This window comes from Cheilinus undulatus, linkage group 22 (assembly GCF_018320785.1).
Source record: "Cheilinus undulatus linkage group 22, ASM1832078v1, whole genome shotgun sequence".
In the NCBI taxonomy this organism is placed as follows: Eukaryota; Metazoa; Chordata; class Actinopteri; order Labriformes; family Labridae; genus Cheilinus; species Cheilinus undulatus.
The window spans coordinates 18,333,160-18,354,785 of record NC_054886.1 but is presented as its reverse complement, the minus strand read 5'-3'; the positions used below and the strand labels follow the sequence as shown (position 1 = coordinate 18,354,785).

Sequence of the window (21,626 nt, the reverse complement as noted above, 5' to 3'; positions counted from 1 at the left end):
CATCTGGGCATCGCCAAAAGGTGAGAGACCCATCCGTCAGGCTGCTCATGTCAGTGAGGCAGATATGATTTGTCAAGCAGTGTAACCTTGGGGCGTGTTACAGTGGCTCACATGTATCTTAGGCCTCTCACAAGATGCTATGCTTTGCATATGACTATAGCACGCAGACAAAGCATCATTCACTCGAGTGAGCCTTCCAACCAACTCACCGTGAAATCATGACTGTGGGCTCGTCATGGAGTATGTTACAGATTTGCATTCATGTCCTGAAACATAAGCATCTTTGATTTATCAACAATTACAGGAAAAAATACATACATTCAAGCATAGAAATTGCAAACATAACTTTGATTTTGTGCTTTTTACACTATTTTATTAGACACAAATATGTCTGCAAGATAAAATATCTTTATGCACATTAATATACAACAAATTCCATTTATTCCATTGCTTTGTTTGTTTACTGTACATAGCCATTGTTTATTTTATTAAGAGGTGCATTTGTTAACATCCCAGAAAACTCTGCCATCATCTGCAAACATGATCACTTGAACCTTCAAGGTTCAATAGGACACTTTTGCCTGTACTCAACATGTTGCCCCGCTTACTATAATCTCTGTTGTCTTAACTAACAAGACATGGCTTCATTAGGGTTTCAAAGGTCATCTGACTCAGGGATGAGCACAGGCTCAAGAGAAACAATTGGGAGGGACACTGAATTGCCTGCTGACATCCAGCCCAGCGCAGCTCTGTTGAAGGAAGGTCGATCGATGGTTGTGTTCGCCTGGAGCTCAGGGTAGTCGAGGAGAGGTTCCATGTTGGAAGACTTGATGGGTGGAGGTTTGGGTGCCTTGCCAAATCCACCAAATGGAGTTGCTACCCTGCATGCAACAGAGTCAAAAAAACAAAAACAAGCTTTGTAGCGGTGGCTGTCTTGGGCTTGTGAAGGAAATGCAGTAAGGTAGAGTAAGCAAAGGTTTTGCCTTGCAGGTGTATCAAAGAGATGTCACTGTGAGTTAGATAAAGGAAACAAATCCTTTCAGATTATTTCCACATATGTATAGTTACTGAGGTAAGTCAACTGGAAGTCTATTCTTTCCTATGGGAATCTCTGTGATGTCTAACCTGCCTGCAAAACTCCTCTTCACCATAACATTTTTATCCAGAATGTGTCACGAGTATGTTGAACTTTTGTGATACATTTTGGAGACCAGCTGCTAACAAACAGGCTACAACGAGTCATATTTATTAGCTTAACATTAGATGCAACTTTGATATGAAATATAGCATATAGCATGATTGATCAGTCGATATGAAGCTTCATAAGATCATTTCGGTAGTATAAGATGGATTTAAACATTTAAGTGAAGAGTTGGAAGGGATAGTTAGATTGGTTATTTGATACAAAAAAACATTTAAATGGCTGAACAAGTTAGCTTAGCTCAGCCCGTTCAATCGATCATATGTCCATGCTACTTTCCTGGTGGGCCAACTTCTACAATTATTTCTTGATATGCAATAATAGTCTTGTTTTGTCTCTGTAATTCCAGTAAACACATATTCCAAGCTGCTTGATGGCAAAAATATGGACAATATTATTTTTTCCCTTAATGGCTACAGGTAGTTCAGGTTTAAAACTGTCCGTAAAAAAGTGCAGTTCCTTGCGTTGGACCCTAGGGGGCATCGTCCGTATATCTACAGAAAAACGGACATCAGTCACATACGTTTGTGGAGATGAAGCGTGAGTAACTCAGGACTCCATAGACAATGCAAGCAGTGCGTAAGTGTGCCGGACACAGCATTTTAACTATAACTGACACTAAGAGCTAGCGCTGCTAATGCTAACAGCACATGCTAATGCCTCCCGCAGCGTCTGTTTCTGTAATGGCACATGGAGGAAAATACTTGTAGCAGGTCTGCAGTTGGAAACACACCAAGGACATAATAAAGTACGTTTAAAAATATTGATTCTTGTAACTTTTTAATCAATTCAGAATCATAGACATTAAATATATATGGTTCTGATGCAAATCCTTTTTACTTATTTCAGAACAAAATATTCAAATTTAAGTCAACATTTTTCCCAAAAAAATGTAATTTTGTACCCCTTTTATGTTCCTAGCTCAAAGCAGGACTTTAACACCTGTAATGAAGGCTGAAGTTGTTCCTCTACTGTGCCAGCATTGGAGGTAGTAACACAGGCATAATAGAGAATTAAGAGCATTGTTGTAAAATGTTGGAGTAAGCAGGGAGAAGTTGTGCTATAGCCCAGGAGTTCTTAACCTTTTTGACCTCGGGGCCCAACCTTTCCAGTACAGAGGGGCCGAGGGCCCATTCACATTTTAACACTGAATCGGAAATCATACTCTTGATTTGATTTGTATTCGATAACTATATCTAATGTACTTACAGGTGATCAGACGGAAGAGGAAGAGGAAAAGAGAAAAGAGCGCTGCTGTGCTCCTGTTAATGTACGAGTATTTAAGACAATAAAAGAGAATCATGACTGTCTCTACAGCCTTATGCCTCATATCAGTGAATATGTGAAATTATACCTTATCATTGGATTTAACAACAAAGAGATTCCTTCTTTGCCACATAAACACACAGTGTCTATGATCCGCTGTTAATAATAAGTTTCCACTTTTTTCTCGTCATTTCGACTTTAATCTCAAAATTGTGTGTCAACTTTATTCTCGAAATTTCAACTTTAAGCTCGACTTGCCCAAAATTATTTTATCCATCAAAAATGGCCCTAATCCGCTTTCGTACTTTCATCATCATTTTTTCGCTTAACAAACTTATTCATGACTTCTGCTCCAGACTTGCGGCTGTATTCTTCTGCTTGTTTAAGCTTGTTAGTCAACTGCCTGACGCATTACTGCCACCAAGAGGAGGGGAGGTGTATTACAACTGATCGTCTCACAGCCAATACTTCTTGCGGCCCTCATGGCCCAAGGGTAAAAATAAGGTTTTTTTTTTTTTTGGCAGCCCACTAGCAGGCGTTGGGCCGTGGCCCCATGGTTAAGAATCACTGCCTAGCCTATGTGTGCATGCCTGGGAGTATATGTTAGGCCTCTAACATGCCTTCTGCACTTTAACAATGCTTTTGTTGATTCAGTGTAAAAGTAGAAAAGCATAGAAGAAGAGGAGCTTTGTTACGGTGCCGTATTTGGGGTATAAAGCTGTTACCTGTTGAAACTTTTGTATCCTGGTCGGTCTGGTTGCGGCTCAGGTGCAGGCATACAGTTAACAATAGTGTCAGCCAACGCAGGGTCGTTGATGATGGCCTGCTCCCAGGGCGAGTGGTAGGACTTTGGTACAGCTGTGCTGTTGAACTTCTCTGGAGGAACGTCTTTCAAAGGACCTCCATATCCTAGGGGAAGTTTCAAAACAGACAGAAAACAAAGTTTGAGTCAAACTTTTTATTTTTACTAGTCTGGTTTCAGGTTTGGGTTTTCCCCTAAATTTTTGGTACTAAAATGAGACTTTAAAACCAATTTAGAACATTTTGCCAGAACACAGAGAGCAAACAGAAGGCCCAAAGAAAGCTGGCCCGGTTTTTTTGGATGCACCAGTCAGCTGCTCATGAGTAGGCGTAAGAAGTTTGGTCACATTGTACCATGCCATGCCTAGATCCTGAGGTTACAATTTTATTGCTTTCTGCCCTTTGGAGCTTTTTGGCAATGAGTATTACATGGAATCAAATAAATATGTTTTAATTGCGAGAAGAACAACATGGTCTGTTTTGCAAAATAAGAGGGGGAATTAAATTAGAAGGAAAAAGAAAAAAATAGCTGACATAAAATCATGTGATATAGCAATGAATGTACAATATGTAAGTTATTAATATCAACCTGAGTGGAAAAATCAACCAGACCTTCCTCTTGTTTTCCCTCATTAATGTTCACAGCTAAGTAAATTAAAATGGCAGCTTCCCTGTGTTTCTAAGAATGCGCATGGCTGCATGTATGTCTCCCTGTGTACTCCATGTGTGTTGATGGGACAGGCCTTTCCAAAGCACTATCCTTCAAACGCAGCGCTTCACTCAGGGGGGGCTTTGCTAGCTCAGGCGTTACATAACACAGGGCGTCATGTCACGTCCTAACCTCTCACAATGAACAATCCCCCTTCCTGAGTTTATGCTTTGCTCTGAAGAGGAAGCAGGAGAGACCAAACAGACCTGCAGCGGAAGTTTACAGGCTTTTTTTTTTTATTGATTTTTGGGAGAGAGGGAGGGAAGCTCTATTACAAAACATTGGGTAGAATTTTATCTGAGGCTGGTGGAATATTGTTTGTGTTGTTGGACATTTGGCTGAGTTGATATTCTTGTGGGAGAGGACTGTCACACTCCCAGCTCTGTCACGAGATGAAAGAGGGATCCCAAAAAGCGCTAAAAAGAGGCAGAAAGAGAGCCAGGAGACTGGCTTTTTGCACATAGGAGTTTTCTAAAGCATTAAAATGTGGCAACATTTAAAAACATGGGGTTTTTGATTTTTTAATGCTATGATCTTAAAATGGACAAACATTTTTAGCATACAATCAGCAAATTATCATCAACCTGTTTTAATGAATCTCATGTATATGACTTGATTGCCAAGATATTTCTCCCCCAGTGCAGGGATGTCAGACATGCACCCCTGGGTACATGACTGTGCTATTTTAAGACTTCTAACCATTTGATACCTAATGCACTTCGGCCTGATTCCTGCTGCAGCTGGAGTGACTTCATTCAGACTCTGACGGGTGGCGTCTGGGCCTGAGCTCCAGAAATAAAACCCCAACCCTGCACGGATGTACGCTCATCCCTAAATCAGTATCAGCTTGGTGTCCACCAAGCAGAATTGAGGGAGGATGTGAGTGCTAAGCTGATGGTATCAGTGGCACGAGAGGCAAACAGGAAATACTTCCCTGGGTAAAACTCAACAATTTTTGGGAAAGATGGTCAGAGCTGATTGTGAAGATGGAGGATTTAGAAAAACATGGGGGTAAAAGGAATGTGGAGGAGTAGACAAGAAACAAAGGAGTGGGGTGAAGATGGAAAGACAGAGAAAGATCCGAGACAGGCAGAGAGAAAGTTGAGTAAAAATGTGTAATCATTTTCTGCCTGAGGCCAGTAGATTCCAGGCAGGAGACAAATGTTTCTCTATGATCAAAGCCTGCACAAGTACAAACAACAAGGAGAGGTTGAACCCTTATCAAAACACAGCACATCCATGAGAAGCAGTGCTGCTTCTTTTGAACTGTATGGCACATCAAATCTGTGAATACATCTATGAAATAAAAAAGGAAGAAGTTCAACTTAGCAAGACATGAAAGCGAAAACCAAAGATAAACAACAACACTGCTCAGGGCTAGATTTGTCGGTGTTATAAAGAAATAGTACTGTGCAGAAACTGTGACAAAGGCTAAGTCCAAATTCTAACTTTACACCCCCATACCCATCATTTTTGCCCCTTTGCCTCTTAGAACAGAGTAACAAGGGGTAGCAGTGAAGTCTTACCCTGCAAAATGAAGTGACCCTTTAAGTGATAAGCCATCAGTAGTTGTCAAGAGCATAAACAGAAACCAACCCATTTTTGGTGATTTTTAATCATGTTTCAACATTTATTCATGACAATTTTGCCCCTTTTTTTTGCATTGCTAACCCATCTTTGTTGCTATCTCATTTTCCATCTCTTTTAATCTATTTTTGCCAATTTTGCAACTTCTCATACATTTTTAGCACTTTTTATCTGCTTTTCACCATTTTTTTCTGCCCCTGTTTGCCTTTCTAAGTCCATTGTTGCTGCTGTTATTCCATTTTTTTTCTCTCTTTTTGTCTGTTTTTGCCTTGTAACCCGTTTTTGGCACTTTTTATCTGCTTTTCATCCTGGTTCTTATACAATTTCCTCAAACTCAGCGGTATTAAATTTATATAAGTCACACTCTGGTCACTTCCCAGATTGATTACTGTTACTCCCTCCTTTTAAGTCTCCCTCATCTACCTACCTCTAGATGTGAACCTGAAAAACATAGGGGTAGGGCTAAGTTGTAGGGGCAGCAGGGTATATTGGGTCTGAGCCGCAGTAAGGTCACTAAGTTTAACAGAAGTTAATTGGTCATTATATCACCCCTACAATGGTGTTGTGTTCATTGAAAACACTGGTGTTCCAGTTCACTGGTACATTGTATCACCAGTGTTACCTACCGGGGGCGATACTGTCTGGATTTGGCACAACTTTCATAACTGGGGTTTGTTCTGCTTCCAAGTTGTTCTCAGGAGTCTGTTTGTCTGTGGCATTCCCGTTCTCAGTTTGAGAGACCACTATGTCCTGAAAGAAAGATCACAGAGCAGAGAGAATAAAGTAAAAGTTAAACAAAGTTTGGTATGTCCTGGGACTGAGAGGTAATTCTCAAGTAAGGGAGCTGTAGCTTTCAAACATTCTCTGCTTGTTTGAGTTTTCTTTTTTTTTTCAGATTCTATGAGCACTTTGATCCTTCATTGACTGATCGCAGTTAATCAAGATAATCAAGCCACAATCAAGGAGCATTAGCAAAAAAAGGCAATTGTGTTTTCTTTCAAAAAGTTTGCAATTGTGTTTTTCTTTTCAAAAGCTCAAAAGCTCAACTTGGAATATGTAGGCATCTTTAAAACAGATTTTCTCTCGTTATATGTGAAACTCCTCCATGAAAATGAAAATTTGGTTCTCTGCTACCTGCTACCTACACCTTATGAAGTTCAGTTTCTTATGAAAAAACACCTACATTCGAAAAAAGATTGTATGCAGCTTAAATGGTCCGCCTTGTGAGAGTGAGCTGTGATTGATTGTGAGAGCTGGGAGACAATAATCAGCTAAATGCAGCAAGGTTGCAAAAATGTTAAGCTTAATTTCTAGCAGCTTTAAGGATTTTTTTATGATAGTTCAGAATTATTTGCAAACTCCATATGCTGTAGAAAATTGTGTAGACTCCAGTTACAGCTATAAAGTGGACTATATAGTGAGGATGTTTGTCAGCAGTAAAGTATGCCATTAAATATTAAACTGTTTGTGACAGATGGTAAAAGGCTCTTTCATATAGTCTGGCATATTTACATAGATTGAATTTATATGGGAAATGTGATTTGGATGCACACTGAAATGTACCAGATTAGCTCTGCAGCCTGCCGTTTTTTCCCATCAACGCTGTTAACCTTGTTTGCCCTTTTACATGTTTTCCTGCAGCAACAACAAGCGGAAAAATAGTCCATGTGCACACTCATCTCAACATAAGACACATTGTTTTGTAAGGCTGGGAAGAAATGAAACTGCAGCCTGAGCAGCCGGCTTTCATCCCTCTGAAAGATATTTATGATGACTTACTCCAGGACTTCCTCAGGAAATGTTGACAACTTGAAACAAAATCCCTCCATTGCCTTGAGCAATAAACAAACCAGAGATGTGAGTCCCACTCACTTCAAAGATGGGGAGAAAAAACTTCTCTGAAGTGTAATAATTATTTTATCTGTGGTCTTAAAGGGTGCAATGAAAAACACATAAGGGTGCCACACAAATTCATAGAGTTAATCAGCCAATTAATGAGATAGAAGAAAGACAAACTTGGCTATTTTTTTCTTGATTTAGATTCACTGAGAGCTGTAGTTTTTGTTTGACCTGATCAAGTTTAGATAAGTACTGCTTAGAAAAGCAAATATTGACTTGGCAAACCTCCAACTCATACACAAAAGACACATTAATAAAGCTACTTATGACTTAAACAACTGTGCCACTCCATGTCTGCAACACGAGCCGAATAAACACTTCAAGTGCTTAATCTTTTCCACATATACGCTGTCAGGATGTAAGGTATTGTGTGAACGTTCTTTAACGTGATGGAGGGGAAATAAGTGCTGTGGGTGAAGAAAAACACCGACAGTGTGACAATGTTGCACTTACTCCTTAATCACAGTGTGTTTGCTGCTATATTAGCAAAAAGAACAAGAGCCTTTTTGCTTTTGTGATTTTATTGTACCCAGTACTCCATCCGATCATTACATGAAACTTTGCTAAGCCACAATAAGCTAAGCTAAGCTAGGAAGAGTAGGGGAGAGCAGGGCAAAACCTAAGACATTTTGGATTTGGCTCCACAAATATCAATCAAATTGCATCCAAAAATTCTGAACATCAGTAGGTGATACCCTGCTGGTGTTGTGGTTTGATGACCAGAAACAAAACCGACTAAAAAATGTTTAACACCGCAAAAGGTGCATGCTACAACTGAACCCTCATTAGCTTGTGCCCTGCTCACCCCTAGCTTGAGCTAACTTGAACTTTTTATTTACATCTTAAGCTGTATTGAAAAACATGGCTATTAATTCTCTTCCTACACATTAACAAATCCATGCTAGCTGTTTTTCCCTTTCTTTTACACTGCATGCAAAGCTAGGCTAACTGTTGCCTTATTGTGTTAGCTTGACTCTAGCTTAACAGAACAAAATGACTCATGAGTTTTTGTGTTGATTGCATTATCTTGCTTTAGACAGAGTTAAGCTAGTTGTTTGCTAGCTGTTCGAATAATTGATGGTGATTGTTCCCTATCAAAAGGTATTTTTGGGAAATACAATTGTTAACTTCATTTTTTAGCTGAGACCTAACAAAGCCAGGCTAACTGTGTCCCCTTAAATCTAGCTGTCAAGCTAAGCCAGGCTAACACCTCTTCCCTTCGTATCATACAAAATCCAGTCTGCTTTTTGTGTCTACAGCTATACAAGGAAATATAATACATTTTTTGTTTTGAACCATGGCCTTTAGGCTCTAGCTTTGTAGTAAACAATGACTAACAAAGTTATAATGTGTTTAACTTTAGCAGTAGGCTACATATTATTTACGCGCGCAGCGTCACTCTCGAGCTTCATGCTAAGCTAACTTTAGTCTTTAAGTTGTAGTTTAATGACTGATAATGATTTGTGAGGATCCTTAAACCAGATTTTTTTTTCTTCCTGCCAGCTGAGTTCCCAGTGATTCAATTTTTGTGCTTAGCTAAGCTAACGTTAGCCTCTTAGATGATAATGACGATGTGTAAAGCTTGGTTGTCCAAACTTTTAAGGACATATCAGGCTGACTGGGCCACTTTGATTTACAGTGCATTCAGAAAGTTTTCAGACATTTTAGACATTTCTGTAAATTTATGAAAAACAAAAGAAAATGAAATATCACACTGACAAAAGTATTCCAAAAACACTTGAAATTTCTTCCAGTCTTTGCTGAGATGTGTCTACTCCTTGACTGGAGTCCACCTGTGGTAAATTGACTGGACATGAGTTGGAAATGTAAACAAATTCTTGTATAAATATTGGTAATACTTTGTTTTAGTGGGACCCAACTAACTTCTGATAACCTAGTAATTTTTAGTGTAATTACATAGTAATTTCATTTTAATATATATAATTATTCTGTAATTTTCTCAAGAATACGCTGGTAATTACCTCATAATAAAATGGAATTTTATCAAGTTATCACTTGTAAATCTGGTAATTTAAAGGAGGTATTTACTTTTAAAAATGTATTAGTTATCAAGTAATTCCTCATAACACTAAGTACTGGTAACATTGTACCATTAATGTAACTTGTCACAAAGCCGTTTTTTAAAATTATCTAGAAATTACTTGGGAACTATGGAAAAAGTGCACACTTTAACTTTTTAGGCTGATGTGCAAAAACCAAACAAAAAAAATGTAACAATAACTTATGAATCATGAAGGAAGTTTTCAAGAAATTATTAATGAAGGCGTTCAGAAATTACCCAAAAGTTACTTGAAAATTATTCAGGAAGGACTCACTTTAATTTAGTTGGCCATAAAAAAGACATTACCTGGGAATTATAAAGTAACTTATATAGAAAAACTGTCATCTTATTTTTCAAGAGGATAGTGATCTCTAAAGTTATTACTAGGTAAATACCACCTTATTCTTGAGAAATGACTACATAATTATACTTATTACTATGAAATTAATAATCACCCTTAAATTACAGTAATTATGGCCCCCTAAAAGTAAGTGTTGCCAAAATGTTTGTTGGCAGAATTAACACAGAAGAAGCACGTTTCTGTAAATTTACAACTTATAAAGTAAAACAAAAGATTCAGTTCATTAAAGAATGGGAACCACTGCTCTAGACCTCCACCCTAGTATAGTTCCCCATGAATTTTTGCATGCACAACATCCCTGTTATCAGTGGGTATGCATCAGACTTTCTTCTTACATTGATCTGCTTGTTGTTTTGGTTCTGGATGCTCTCAAATGTGTATTTTTCAGAGCGTCTCTGGCGCATTTTGAAGAGTCGGGAACCCCGGTTTGAGGCCAAGGATAGCTCCTCCAGCATGATGTCCTTTGGTATGCTTACTTTCTTCCCAAGATCCATCTCTACATCTGTATACAAGAGAATAAGTTAAAGGCTTCCATTAGCAACTAAATGCTTGTGCACACGTTTTTTTCTGATTCCCTATGATCCCTCCAATCAAACCTCATTGAATAAAAATGTATTCACACAGAGAAAAAAACCCTGCTGCAGAGAGGCTCTCGGGGAGTGCTGACGTGGTATTCCTGCCAATATGATGAACGAGGAATTATCTCTCCTGGTAATCCACTCATGCCCGGTGCTTGTTTTGTGGTTAGCGCTGTGTGCTAGCTCCTGCATGCTGATCATGGAGATGTCACCGGCCTATATTCAAGTGTGAGACGCAATAATTTGCCAGAATATCTCTCAGCTGTCAGTAGCCTTCAGACCCTTCCTATCCCAGGCCACTCAGTTGTCCACACCCTGAAATAGCTTGTTCAAAGGAAAACGACAAAGGGATTAGTTACTTTGGCCCATAAAAGTATTCATTAGTGTATTTATAGTCAGCGCAGGGTTGGCAACTGCTGCTCTGGCATATGGTGGGCTCATATCTTCTTTAAAGTGAATCTGGCATGGTCCACGGCATGTTTGTGTCCAACAGGGTGAGCAGTAAAATGTCTGAGAAGTAAACATGTATGGTGTTTAATTAAAGGGATCAAGGATGCCAGAAGAAGGTGGGAGAGAAACAGAAGCAGAGACAGGACGCTCAAGAGAAAGAGAGAGTGAGCTCATAGGGATCAGTGAAGAGGCTACCTTCCAGGGCTTGGACCTCTCTGCAGATTGCTGCGGCCTGCATTTTCCTCTCTCTGGTCGTCATGGTGGAGAACTGTGACATGGCTGCCCCTGGGGAGTCACGGGCAAAGCAAGAAGTCACAGGAGACAGCTCACATCAGTACAGCCTGTTCAAACATACAGCAAGACAACACGGCAGCATGTTCTCCATCGATTGGCCGATGTCGACCACCACCTCACACAAAGACCCACGGAGCAGACAGAATTTATTGGGGCAGTGAAAAGGGCGAAGTTAGCACATCCCTTTAAATAACCTTGGGCTGTTAAACGCCAAGCACATGCTCTTCAGACATGGCAACCAGCTGTGTCAGGGCTCTGGGAATCAATATGTTTGAAATTACACAAGTGGGCTGAAAGGACACAGATAGAGAGCATGGCGCTGTCACAGTGCACACGTGAGATGGAGGATGAAATAGCACAGTGGAAAGTTTGCACACAAACATTTCATTCTAAGACATTTCACAGTGTCCTGATGGAGCAAAGGAGTGTTTCACATCAAGTCACGACCTTTATTCAGTATGCAAATCACTCCATCATATTAGAAACATCGCTTTTGATTCAAAAGGTGGACAGAAAGTTTTCAATTTAATTCTACATCAAGAAAATTACCTTCAGGATCTTTTAGGGCTAAGCAATAATACAAAAATGACAAACATTCTTGAAAAGCATGGTTATTGAAGGAGGAAGGAAAGGCTGTGTGATGTTAGAGAGAATCATGCTTTATTTCAAGTGCCCCATTAGACTTGCACAGCACACCTGTGGAGAGCCCAAGTGATGGCTTACCTGTCCTGAAGGTCCCTCAGGGGGGAAGTCTTGATCTCTGCTTCTCCCCACAGTATAGGAAGTCAGAAAAGTGAGGCAGTGTAACTCGTGTGGGTGCTGGCACTCCCCAGCTCTGGGGCTTGTGGGTGGGAAGAGGGGGGCTGCAGCCTGATCGGACTGACAGAGTGACTGCATGTTGTCTGTTGTCATTGGTATTTAGTGCGGAGGGGAGACTATATTTAGAACGCTGCCACTACTGCTTCCTTTGACCCAAGCCCTCTCTGTCCCTCTGCTACTGTTAATACAGTAGCTCTGAATGATCTATCAGTTCCTCTAGTTCCATCATGTTTGTAGCCTAGGGCTACTTTAGCCATAGCATGCAGAATCAAATTATAACACCAGAACATTTTGGAGATTAAAAAGTATTTTTAAGAGAGTAGAAATCAAATTTATGAGTAATGGTAAAAAACAAACAAACAAACAAAAAAAAAAACACCTTAAACAACTTCATTAATAACCCCAGTCACTAAAATAAAACTTTAACTGGGCAAAATGTAATGTTAATGCAAGGCATTGAGTACAAGCAAAAAGTGGAAGTACACAGCTTTATTTATATACAGCTGAAATAGCTAGCAAGAAGTTGATATTGTAGGGGCACATATAGTTTGCAGTTTACTATGTATTCTGCACTATACCAGGGGTCATCAATGACATTAGTACAAGGGTCAGCTTTTTATCTTAGCAGATGCTCTGGGGGCCCGATTTTCAAATAAATGTAAAAAAAAAAATCATTTCTATGCATTAGCTAAGCTTCAGCTGCTTAACATATTTCAGCTACATATTTCCACTTGCATCCTACTTACTGATTAGTGAGAAACATGCAAAAAACAGCAGGGCAATACATTCTAATGAATGTGTACTTTAGGAGCACCTAAAGCCACAGGTGGAAAGTCTAACTCGGTTGATAACTTCACTCATGGTGCAAATGTGTCTTTTGTCAAAATCAACAACAATCCACCAGACACATAAGCAAAAGAACCCCTGAAGGGATCACAGACTACAACCAACAAATAAACATATATAAAACCACATCTAAACACAAAGAACCTTTGAAGACAGCGGATGAGTAACTGTAGCAGCAATGGTCTGAGGGTCTTTTTTGCTGTGATGTTGCATCATCCCTTATAAACCTTAAATGAAAGACACAAAAGGAAATAAAACACTTCCTAGAGACTCCTGACAAAGCTATAACATCAAAATAAAATTGTGTCAGCAGTAATTTGGCCCTGCACACCAAATATATTCAGTAACATCTAGCTTGGGAATATGTTTCCCTCAGGGCCTGCATATTGATCAGACACTTTTTGTCTTGAATACCATTGTGTGATAAAGCCTAAAAGGCCCAGCCACTGCACAATTCATTAACTACCTTTTAGTATAACCTGCTTAATTTCTAACATTCAAAGAAATAAATACAGTGCCTATTAAAAGTATTCATCCCCTTTGGATGTTTTACCCTTTTATTGATTTTATAAATCAATCAGTTAATATAATTTGGCTTTTTTGACCAAATACACAAAAAACCCTCTTTAATATCAAAGGGAAAACAGATTTCTACAAAGTAATGCCAATTTAATAAAAACATGTTAGGTAAAATATGTGACCACATAAATATTCACCCACTTCAAAGTGGTTGACCTAATTCAACAGAGTTCTAGCCAACTGGTGTTAATAATCTCACAACTGGTGAAATTGGGATCACCTGAATGCAGGGAATGTGTCTCAAGTGATTGTAGTATAAAGACACCCGTGTGTGGTAGCTCCAGTCACTGTTTTAAAAGTATTCCTGGCTACCATTACACCATGAAGACAAAAGAACACTCCAAGCAACTCAGATAAATGGTTACCGAAAGTATAAATCAGGGGATGGATACAAAAAAGGTTCCATGGCACTAAAGAAGCCCCAGAGTTCAGTTAAATCCATCATCAAGAAATGAAAGAAATATGTGTAAATCTGCCTAGATCAGACCGTCCTCACAAACTGAGTGACTGTGCAACAGACAGATGCCACCAAGACACCTATGAATACTCTGAAGGAGTTACAAGCTTCAGCAGCTGAGATGGGAGAAGATCTGCACACTGTTGCCCAGGTTCTTCACCAGCCAAAGCTTTATGGGAGAGAAAGTCACTGTTGAAGAAAACTCATATCAGATCTGGACTAGAGTTCACCAAAAGGCATGTGGGAGACTCCGTAATCAAGTGGAAGAAAGTTCTTTGGTCTGATTAGGCTCTTTTGGCCATCAGACAAGATACTATAACACCAAACACTGCACATCACCACAAAAACAAACATTCTGTAGGGATGCTTTTAGGCAGCTGGCCCTGGAAGGCTTGTTAAGGTAGAGCGTAAAATGAATGTGGCAAAATATAGGAAAAAACCTGGAGGTCAATCTTATTCAGCCTGAAATAAACTACCACTTGGGAGAAGATTTATTTCCCAGTAAGACAATGACCTGAAGCATACAGTAAAAGCTAGACAGAAATGGTTTAAAGACAACAAGGTGAATGTTCTGGAGTGGAGAAAAACATCTAAGGGTGTGAGTACCTTGTATAGGCACAATGACCAGTGGGGCAAGGTTGACTGATAAGAAAGCAAGTTCATTGGCTTACTTAGAAATATATTCTCATTCAAGCTCCAAAATGTAACCAGCGTTTAAATCCTACACAGCATTCTCAATTTCTAAATTGGTATGAAAATAATATCAATCAATCATGTCGCTCTGTCCCCTTATCTCTCATTCTGTAATGGGTACAGTAGGCTCCCTCTGTTATTATGTAACTGCTGGTCACCATGAGAACAAGTCCTCCCCCTTTATTCTGGATACGGAGCAATGACTGGTCCAGACAACACATCATACAAAAAGCTTCATGGGATGGCACAGCGAGCGACAAATGGCTGAGAGCCAAGTGTTTCAGAGAGTAAAGAGCACAAACACACAGAGCAGTTAGTGACAGTGCTTTGGATGTATTTATTTTGTAAAACACTTTGTGAATCCATATTAGGAATAGCTCAGAAATCGATTACTGATATTTCATTATGATCATAAAAAGTGTTAACAGCGTAATCATCAAAAACACACTCCAGTATGCTCAGACTCGGTGAGTCAGTCCAGAAACAACATGGTGCGGTGCAATAAATCGTATTTATTTTCATGAGAGTGCTTGGTGAGAATCGCATTATGTACACTCTGTGGAAACATCAACCTAGGTAAAGTCCCTGGAGATGAGTACAAGTCTCTATCAAAACCAAAAGAAAATGCAACATACTTTAAGCAATGCTTGATTAAATCTCTTCCCAACATACTTCGATTTTTAACAGGTACAGTGGCGGCAATGTGACGATGTACACAGTAAGCTGAAGTTGAGAGAAACTATGCAACATTCTAAGCTCCCCTCTTCTCTCTCTATAGTTAGCAGCCACATGCTAATGCACCAATTAAATCTTTCCTGGCAAATAAGTGAATTAATCTCACTTATTAAAGCTTACATAACAACGTGTCCACCCACAACACTCTGACTTATAGCACTAACCTGTCCCAAAATTTCAAGCCTCACACATCTGATGCATTGCCAACTGTGTTCTGTCAGTAGAAAAAAAGAATTCCTGATCTGAACACTTCATCCTCAAGTTTTATGGATCAAAATTCACAAAGGAATATCATAGAAGAGAATACGATCACCGCAAGAACCAGCATGCTAGATACTTACATCCACAGCAGGAAATGAAACCAGTATAAAGGTAATTAAACTCTAGAGACAGCCTTTCTTTGCAAGCATAATATAATAAACATTAGGGGCATTCTCAAATGTTTTGAGTTACCCTGATAGAGCTTGTTCCTATTAAACCTTTCCACCTTTTTTCCCCATTCATACCCCTTAATTTTTTTTTAAGGAACCCTGCATGATCAGACAAATTCACACTATTGGATAGATATTTGTATTTCTTATAAGTATACTGAACAAAAAAACATCACAAGATATTTGCATTTTGACTAAATGTGACACCAAACACTGCACATCACCACACATACCCCACTGTGAAGCATGGTGGGGGCAGCATCATGATGTAGGGATGCTTCTCAGCAGCTGGCCTTGGAAGGCTTGTGAAAGGATAAAATATTGGCTGTGTCTCCCTGCTGTCTCAGCTCTGTAAGTCTTCATAAGTTTCACCTCAATAAACATCCCAACATGATTCAGTGTATAGTACCCATGTCAGGAGCTTTTTAAAATAAATGCATCTGTACAAGTGGAAATGAGTCTCTACAAAGAAATGCTTAAGTGGGCTTAATTGAAAAGCACAAACCGGCTGTGTTTATCTTTCCTGTGACAGATTGTACTGCTGTTGAAACAGAAAGTTTCACAAATAGTGGAAGTTTAGAGAACAGCTTCATTAGACAGATGCATTTTGCACTTGGGATTCATCAGTATGATAAATCTTGATCATACTGTATTGTCATGCAATTCTGGGGAAGCGGTGTGATGCAAGTCCCTGGGACATTTTCTAGTTAAAGAATAATGATGACAGGATCTCCATACTCATTTCCCAAGTAAGAAAGCAACAGAGAGGAACATGTGAGGCAAGCATAAAGAGCAACATTAAGGCTATGGCACAGTCAGTTTAAAGACAGATCCAAATTAGCCTGCATAAAATAGCATCAGATATCACAATTAATGTAAGTTTGGGGCTCTAAGTGCACCTGTGCACTGTCTTGGCTTTCCATGCATTTCCCTGTTCTTTTTATGTATCCTCATGGCTCTGCGTCTCATGTTTATTCCTTGTTATAAAACGGGCTGTATTTATGCTGTGGTCCATTTACCTCGGAAGTTGGATGGCAGATGTTCCATTTGCTACCAGCTTGTAACTGGCAGAAATGGGGGTTGCTCCGACTTAAGAGTCAGAGGCTACATTCACACCGCAGACCTTAATGCTCAATTCTGATCTTTTCTCAGATCTGATTTTTTTTGCTTGCCTTTTCACACCTCAGTCAAATTCCAAAAGATCAGATACGTATCTGATTTAGAACCACATACCAAAGTGGCCTGAATCTGATTCGAAACGGTCAGATTCAATGTGACTTTCGCTGTTCACACTGTCAGAAAAAAAATCAGAGATGAGGCACATGTGAGCAAAAAAATCAGATTCAGGTCACTTTCAACTGCAGTGTGAACACTCTAGAGATGTGACAGACAGAACGTCCACCCAATCACTTTTTTCAAAGCCTCTGCCTTTTCTCAAACGTTTCCTATTGAAGCTTTCCCAGATGGATGTGTTTCACACATCCATCTGGCGTGTCAGGTTATCCATGTCCAACATGGCTTCACCAAAACTTTGCTTAGACTGCACAAACAGCAGTCTAAGCAAAGTAAAGCGGGGTGCTCTATTTGGCTGCACCTATAACAAATGACCATGCCCTCAAATACCCGTGTCTGAAAGAATACCAATTTCTTGTCTATTCAGGGCAAAAATTGCTTGTGGAGCATGGAAAAAATTTGCGACACTTTACCGGTCTAAATTCTCCACACGTGAGATGCACTGCTTACCAAGCTGTCTGAAAACTGACTTGTTTACATGCACGTCTTGTGGTCAGTCGTGAAAAGAGCTAGTACAGGCAAAGAAGGGCTGTGGCCAGATGATGTCACACTACCAGTGCAGACCAAACATGGCGAGTTAATAAGTTCAAATTTGCTCAAAATGCAGATATTTAGAATGTTTTTTTTGTTGTTGTTGTATATAAATTTAATATCTATCCAATAACATGAACTTGGTTAATCATGCTGGGTTTCTTGTAACAACACTTTCTTTCCGATGGATACCCCCACCTAGAGAATTTTCTTTGTGAAATTCAGAAGCTTGTGAGATTAATCCCTTTCCTATGACTGTAATGTTTTAAATGTGGTATCAAAAAGTATTGAAAAAGTATCAACAACTTTTCTTAGAATCTTTGAGCAATCATCTTTTTCTCCAAATGCAAGATTAATCAATGCAACTTAATTCTAAAGATTTGACAGCAAAAATAGAAAGATTTTTTTAAAAAACTAATAAGCAGATCAAAATCTAGAGAAATCTAACAATAACTCAAAATATTGACTTCATTATACTTTTCTCATCACCTCCTCTCACTGTATTATTGCGTCGCTGATTATGTTAAAGAAGAATGTTTAAATGCACATGAATGTGGGGTGGAATAAAGGATTTTTAATTTTAATGTCACAGTTTTGGGTGAATCCTACCGCTTCCAACTCCAGGTGTTACTGCTGTACACAGACTTGTAAGTTTGGTTTCCCAGGGGCCTCTTATACTCAGAGTAGGACACTGACGGCCCAAGGTTCCCCTCTGTCATGGACCTCTGAGGCCGCCACTGTCTGGGCAGAGACCTGTAACCAGCACTACCTGCAGGGCTGGGCACGGCGCTCCTTGTTGGGGACACAAAAGATGGCAGTGGCGCCCAACTGCAGCTTTGGCTCTGGCTCCAAGTCTGACTGCCTGTTTTCTGCGGGGGCTTGTAAGAAACCCTGGCCTTCCATTCTGCCGGCGGCTCGGGCAAAATCTTGCGCTGGGCTGCCAGGTGGATGCTCGAAACCAGGCTTTGCTGGAGGCTCTGGTTGTCGGGGAAGGCTTCATCCACCAGGCCCAAGGGGTGCCGAGAGGCTGCCTCCCAGGGTGAAGGGGGCTTGTGGCCCTTCTCCAGCCAACGTGTCGGCCTTGCTGGAGAAGTAGAAGAGGCTCGAGGAGGCTTGGGGGAGGAAGAAGCTGAAGCTGACCTCTGGCCTGTGGTGGTTGGTGTTCTGGCTAATGGGGAGAGAGAGTAGCTCCTGCCAAGTGCCTGTAAAGAAAGATCCAGACATGCTTATTTTAGTGAGGGCTCATTTTTGTTTGGCAGACTGGCCCTCTGGCCAAGTCAGTCTAGTTTGGAAAATGTTAGACAAGAGAGTCTCTCTTTGTAACACACATTTCTTTAAAATGATGTAACACACTCACTCCCTTCCCTTGTGTTTAATGTCTAAAATTTGTTTTATCTTCAAGGAATGAACAAAGAATCCTTAGTAAACTTTTCAAGCTTCACCGAACAACAAGCCTCCCTAACCAATGTATTCATTTATCAAATAGAGTGAACAGCCTGCCTTTTACATTTAAAACCACTGTATAAAAAGACACATAACCTTTTTTTTCTCACTGTCTGAAATTAAATCAGACTAAACTTTTCCTGTTTTAGGTCAGTTAGGATAACCAAAATTATTTCTACTTGCTAAATGCCAAAATAATGACTAAGATTAATATGCCTGTAAACAATTTGGGAAAGTCCAGATGATGATTTCATGGCTTTGGGAGCTTCAGCTATGTTAATTGACAACATCTGAGTTAATTGGAGGAACCTCAAACACACTGCTTTCTAATATGAAATCATGGGAAAATCCAGAGAAATCACCCAAGATATCAGGAAAAGAATTGTGGACCTCTACAAGTCTGGTTCATCTTTGGGTACAATATCCAGGTCCCTGAAGGCACCGTGTTCATCTATTCTAAAAATTCCAAGCAAGTAAAAACACCATGGGATGTCCAGCCATCATACCGCTCAAGAAGGAGACGGGTTCTATGTCCCAGAGATGAACATGCTTTGGTGTGAAATGTGCATATCAACTCTAGAACAAAAGCCAAAGACCTTGTAAAGATGCTGGCTGAATCTGCAGTGAAACCAGTCCTGTATCAATATGGGCTGTAAGGCCACACAGCGATGAAGAAGCCATTACTTCAAAAGCAGCATAAAAAAGCCAGATTACAGTTTGTGAATGCACAGGGACAAAGACATTAATTTTTGGAGACATATCCTGTGGTGTGATGAAACTAAAATGTAACTTTTTGGCTGTAATGACTATTGTTACATTTGGAGGAAAAAGGGGGAAGCCTGCAAGCCTGAGAACACCATCCTAACCATGAAGTATGAGGTGGCAGCATCATTTTGAGGGGGTGTTTTACTGCAGGAGGGACTGGTGCACTTCACAAAATAGATGGTAATAAGAGGAAAGAACATTATGTAGAAATATTGAAGCAACATCTCAAGACATTAGGAAGTTATAACTTGGGTGACCCTAAGTATACTTCCAAAGTGGTTACTAAGTGGTTTAAGGACAACAAAGTCGATGTTTTTGAGTGGTCATCACAAAGCCCTGATCTCAATCTTCCAGAAGAGCTGAAGAGGCATGTGTCAGGCGTGTCCTGACCATTTTTGTCAGGATGAATGGGCCAAAACTCCAGCAAACTCTTGTGAGAAGCTTGTGGAAGAACACCCAACGTTTGACCCAAGTCAAACAGTTTAAAGGCAATGCTACTAAATACTAAGGAAATGTATGTAAACTTCTGACTTGAAGAAAGTCATTAAAAAATCTTTCTCTCATTGTTCTGGCATTTAGAAAATAGAAAAAAATGTGCTAATCCTAACTGACCTAAAACAGGAAAAATTTATTCTGATTTAATGTCATACAGTGAGAAAATAAGGTTATGTGCCTTTTTATAGTGTATTTAAACTTGTGGTTTCAACTGTATATGTACACAGTCTTCCTGAAAAAGCTGTTTTTATTTGGTTTTCCTTGCAAGAATGCAAGAAGTTCAGCAACCGAGGAGTGAATCTGCTAAATGCTCAACATAAAATTTTCCATTAGGATTCCTAGAAAGTTGAGGTTATGAAGGGTGAAGGAGGATTTCTTTGCAGTGCACTGTCCCGAGTAGAACTCTGTTTCATCAGGCGGAAACAGAGACAAAGGCAGTGCTGCCCCCATCTGGTGGAAGATGTGAAAGATCAGCAGATGGCAGTGGACAAAAAATAAACAAAGGAGAGTGCAGTCATTAAAAAAAAAGGAAAATGCAGCTGAATGAGTCAAGGGGGAATAAATTATCTGCTGACTCAGGTATTTGGTCTAAAGGGCCTGTGGCAGTGTTATCCCAGATTAGGAGAGACACACAAATCTATGAGGAGATTAGTGAACAACCTCAGGTCATATTTTCAATCTACGGAGAAGATTGCCAAGATTGTATTTTTCTTCCTCATATTGTCTGTTATGTAGCTACTTGTCTTCTGAATTTTACATATCTCAAAAATTGGGCATGAGCATGCCTAAAGAGTTGCTATGACATGACTTCACTTTGTAGCCTAATTCTTAATGGATAGTTTCTGAAACTTTGGGTCTATTTTTAGTCCCTGCTGTAGTTTTATTTCCCATTCAAACCCCTACTGGGCTCACATAACTGGTGAATAAAACTATGTGTACTCTGACATGAAAGTAAATGTGTCCCTACAAAGCTGAGTTAAAGACAGGAATAACTAATTAACTTTAGCATCAGATCTTGTCTCTATTTGAGTAGAATTCCTCCAAATATAGCTGCAGACATCATCCAACTTGAGACATAATTTGATACCAAAATTTCCACTTAACAAGTTGTTACCCTTTTTGAAAATGCATGACACAACATGTATCTACATTTCAACCATGATCCACTAACTTGACCTCTACTGGGGGTGCTTGCGGTCAGTGAAGTCACCGATCTAATAATACCCATCGTGAATGCATCATCAGGTGTTCATTCTGCAGGAATCTGCTTCTGCAGCATTCACCTCAATAGCTGTAAAAGTAGCATAATGAGATTTTTCAAGCCACAGATT

General features: G+C 39.7%; 2 protein-coding genes across 3 annotated transcripts in view; both read right to left on the bottom strand.

Annotated features, from left to right (window-relative positions):
* Positions 1 to 336: 336 nt before the first annotated feature.
* On the bottom strand, positions 337 to 13,444 carry LOC121504940 (myozenin-2-like). 2 transcript variants are annotated; one of them, XM_041780057.1, is made up of 6 exons: positions 11,932 to 13,444; positions 11,110 to 11,199; positions 10,222 to 10,388; positions 6,191 to 6,314; positions 3,193 to 3,376; positions 337 to 881 (listed from the first exon to the last, which is right to left on the bottom strand). In XM_041780057.1, exons 2-6 carry the CDS (start codon positions 11,189 to 11,191, stop codon positions 656 to 658), a joined length of 783 nt encoding a protein of 260 aa, XP_041635991.1. In that variant the 5' UTR covers positions 11,192 to 11,199; positions 11,932 to 13,444; the 3' UTR covers positions 337 to 655. The 2 variants fall into 2 exon arrangements, with proteins under 2 accessions (XP_041635991.1, XP_041635992.1); XM_041780058.1 differs by lacking the exon at positions 11,932 to 13,444 and having other exon boundaries at positions 11,110 to 11,925.
* A 3,715-nt stretch (positions 13,445 to 17,159) lies between these two features.
* LOC121504154 (synaptopodin-2) overlaps positions 17,160 to 21,626 on the bottom strand; it is a 28,479-nt gene continuing 24,012 nt past the window's right edge. The window contains exon 5 of the mRNA XM_041778793.1: positions 17,160 to 18,794. Within this exon, the coding sequence (XP_041634727.1) occupies positions 18,198 to 18,794 (597 nt within the window). The 3' untranslated portion in view covers positions 17,160 to 18,197. The remainder of the gene's footprint in view (positions 18,795 to 21,626) is intronic.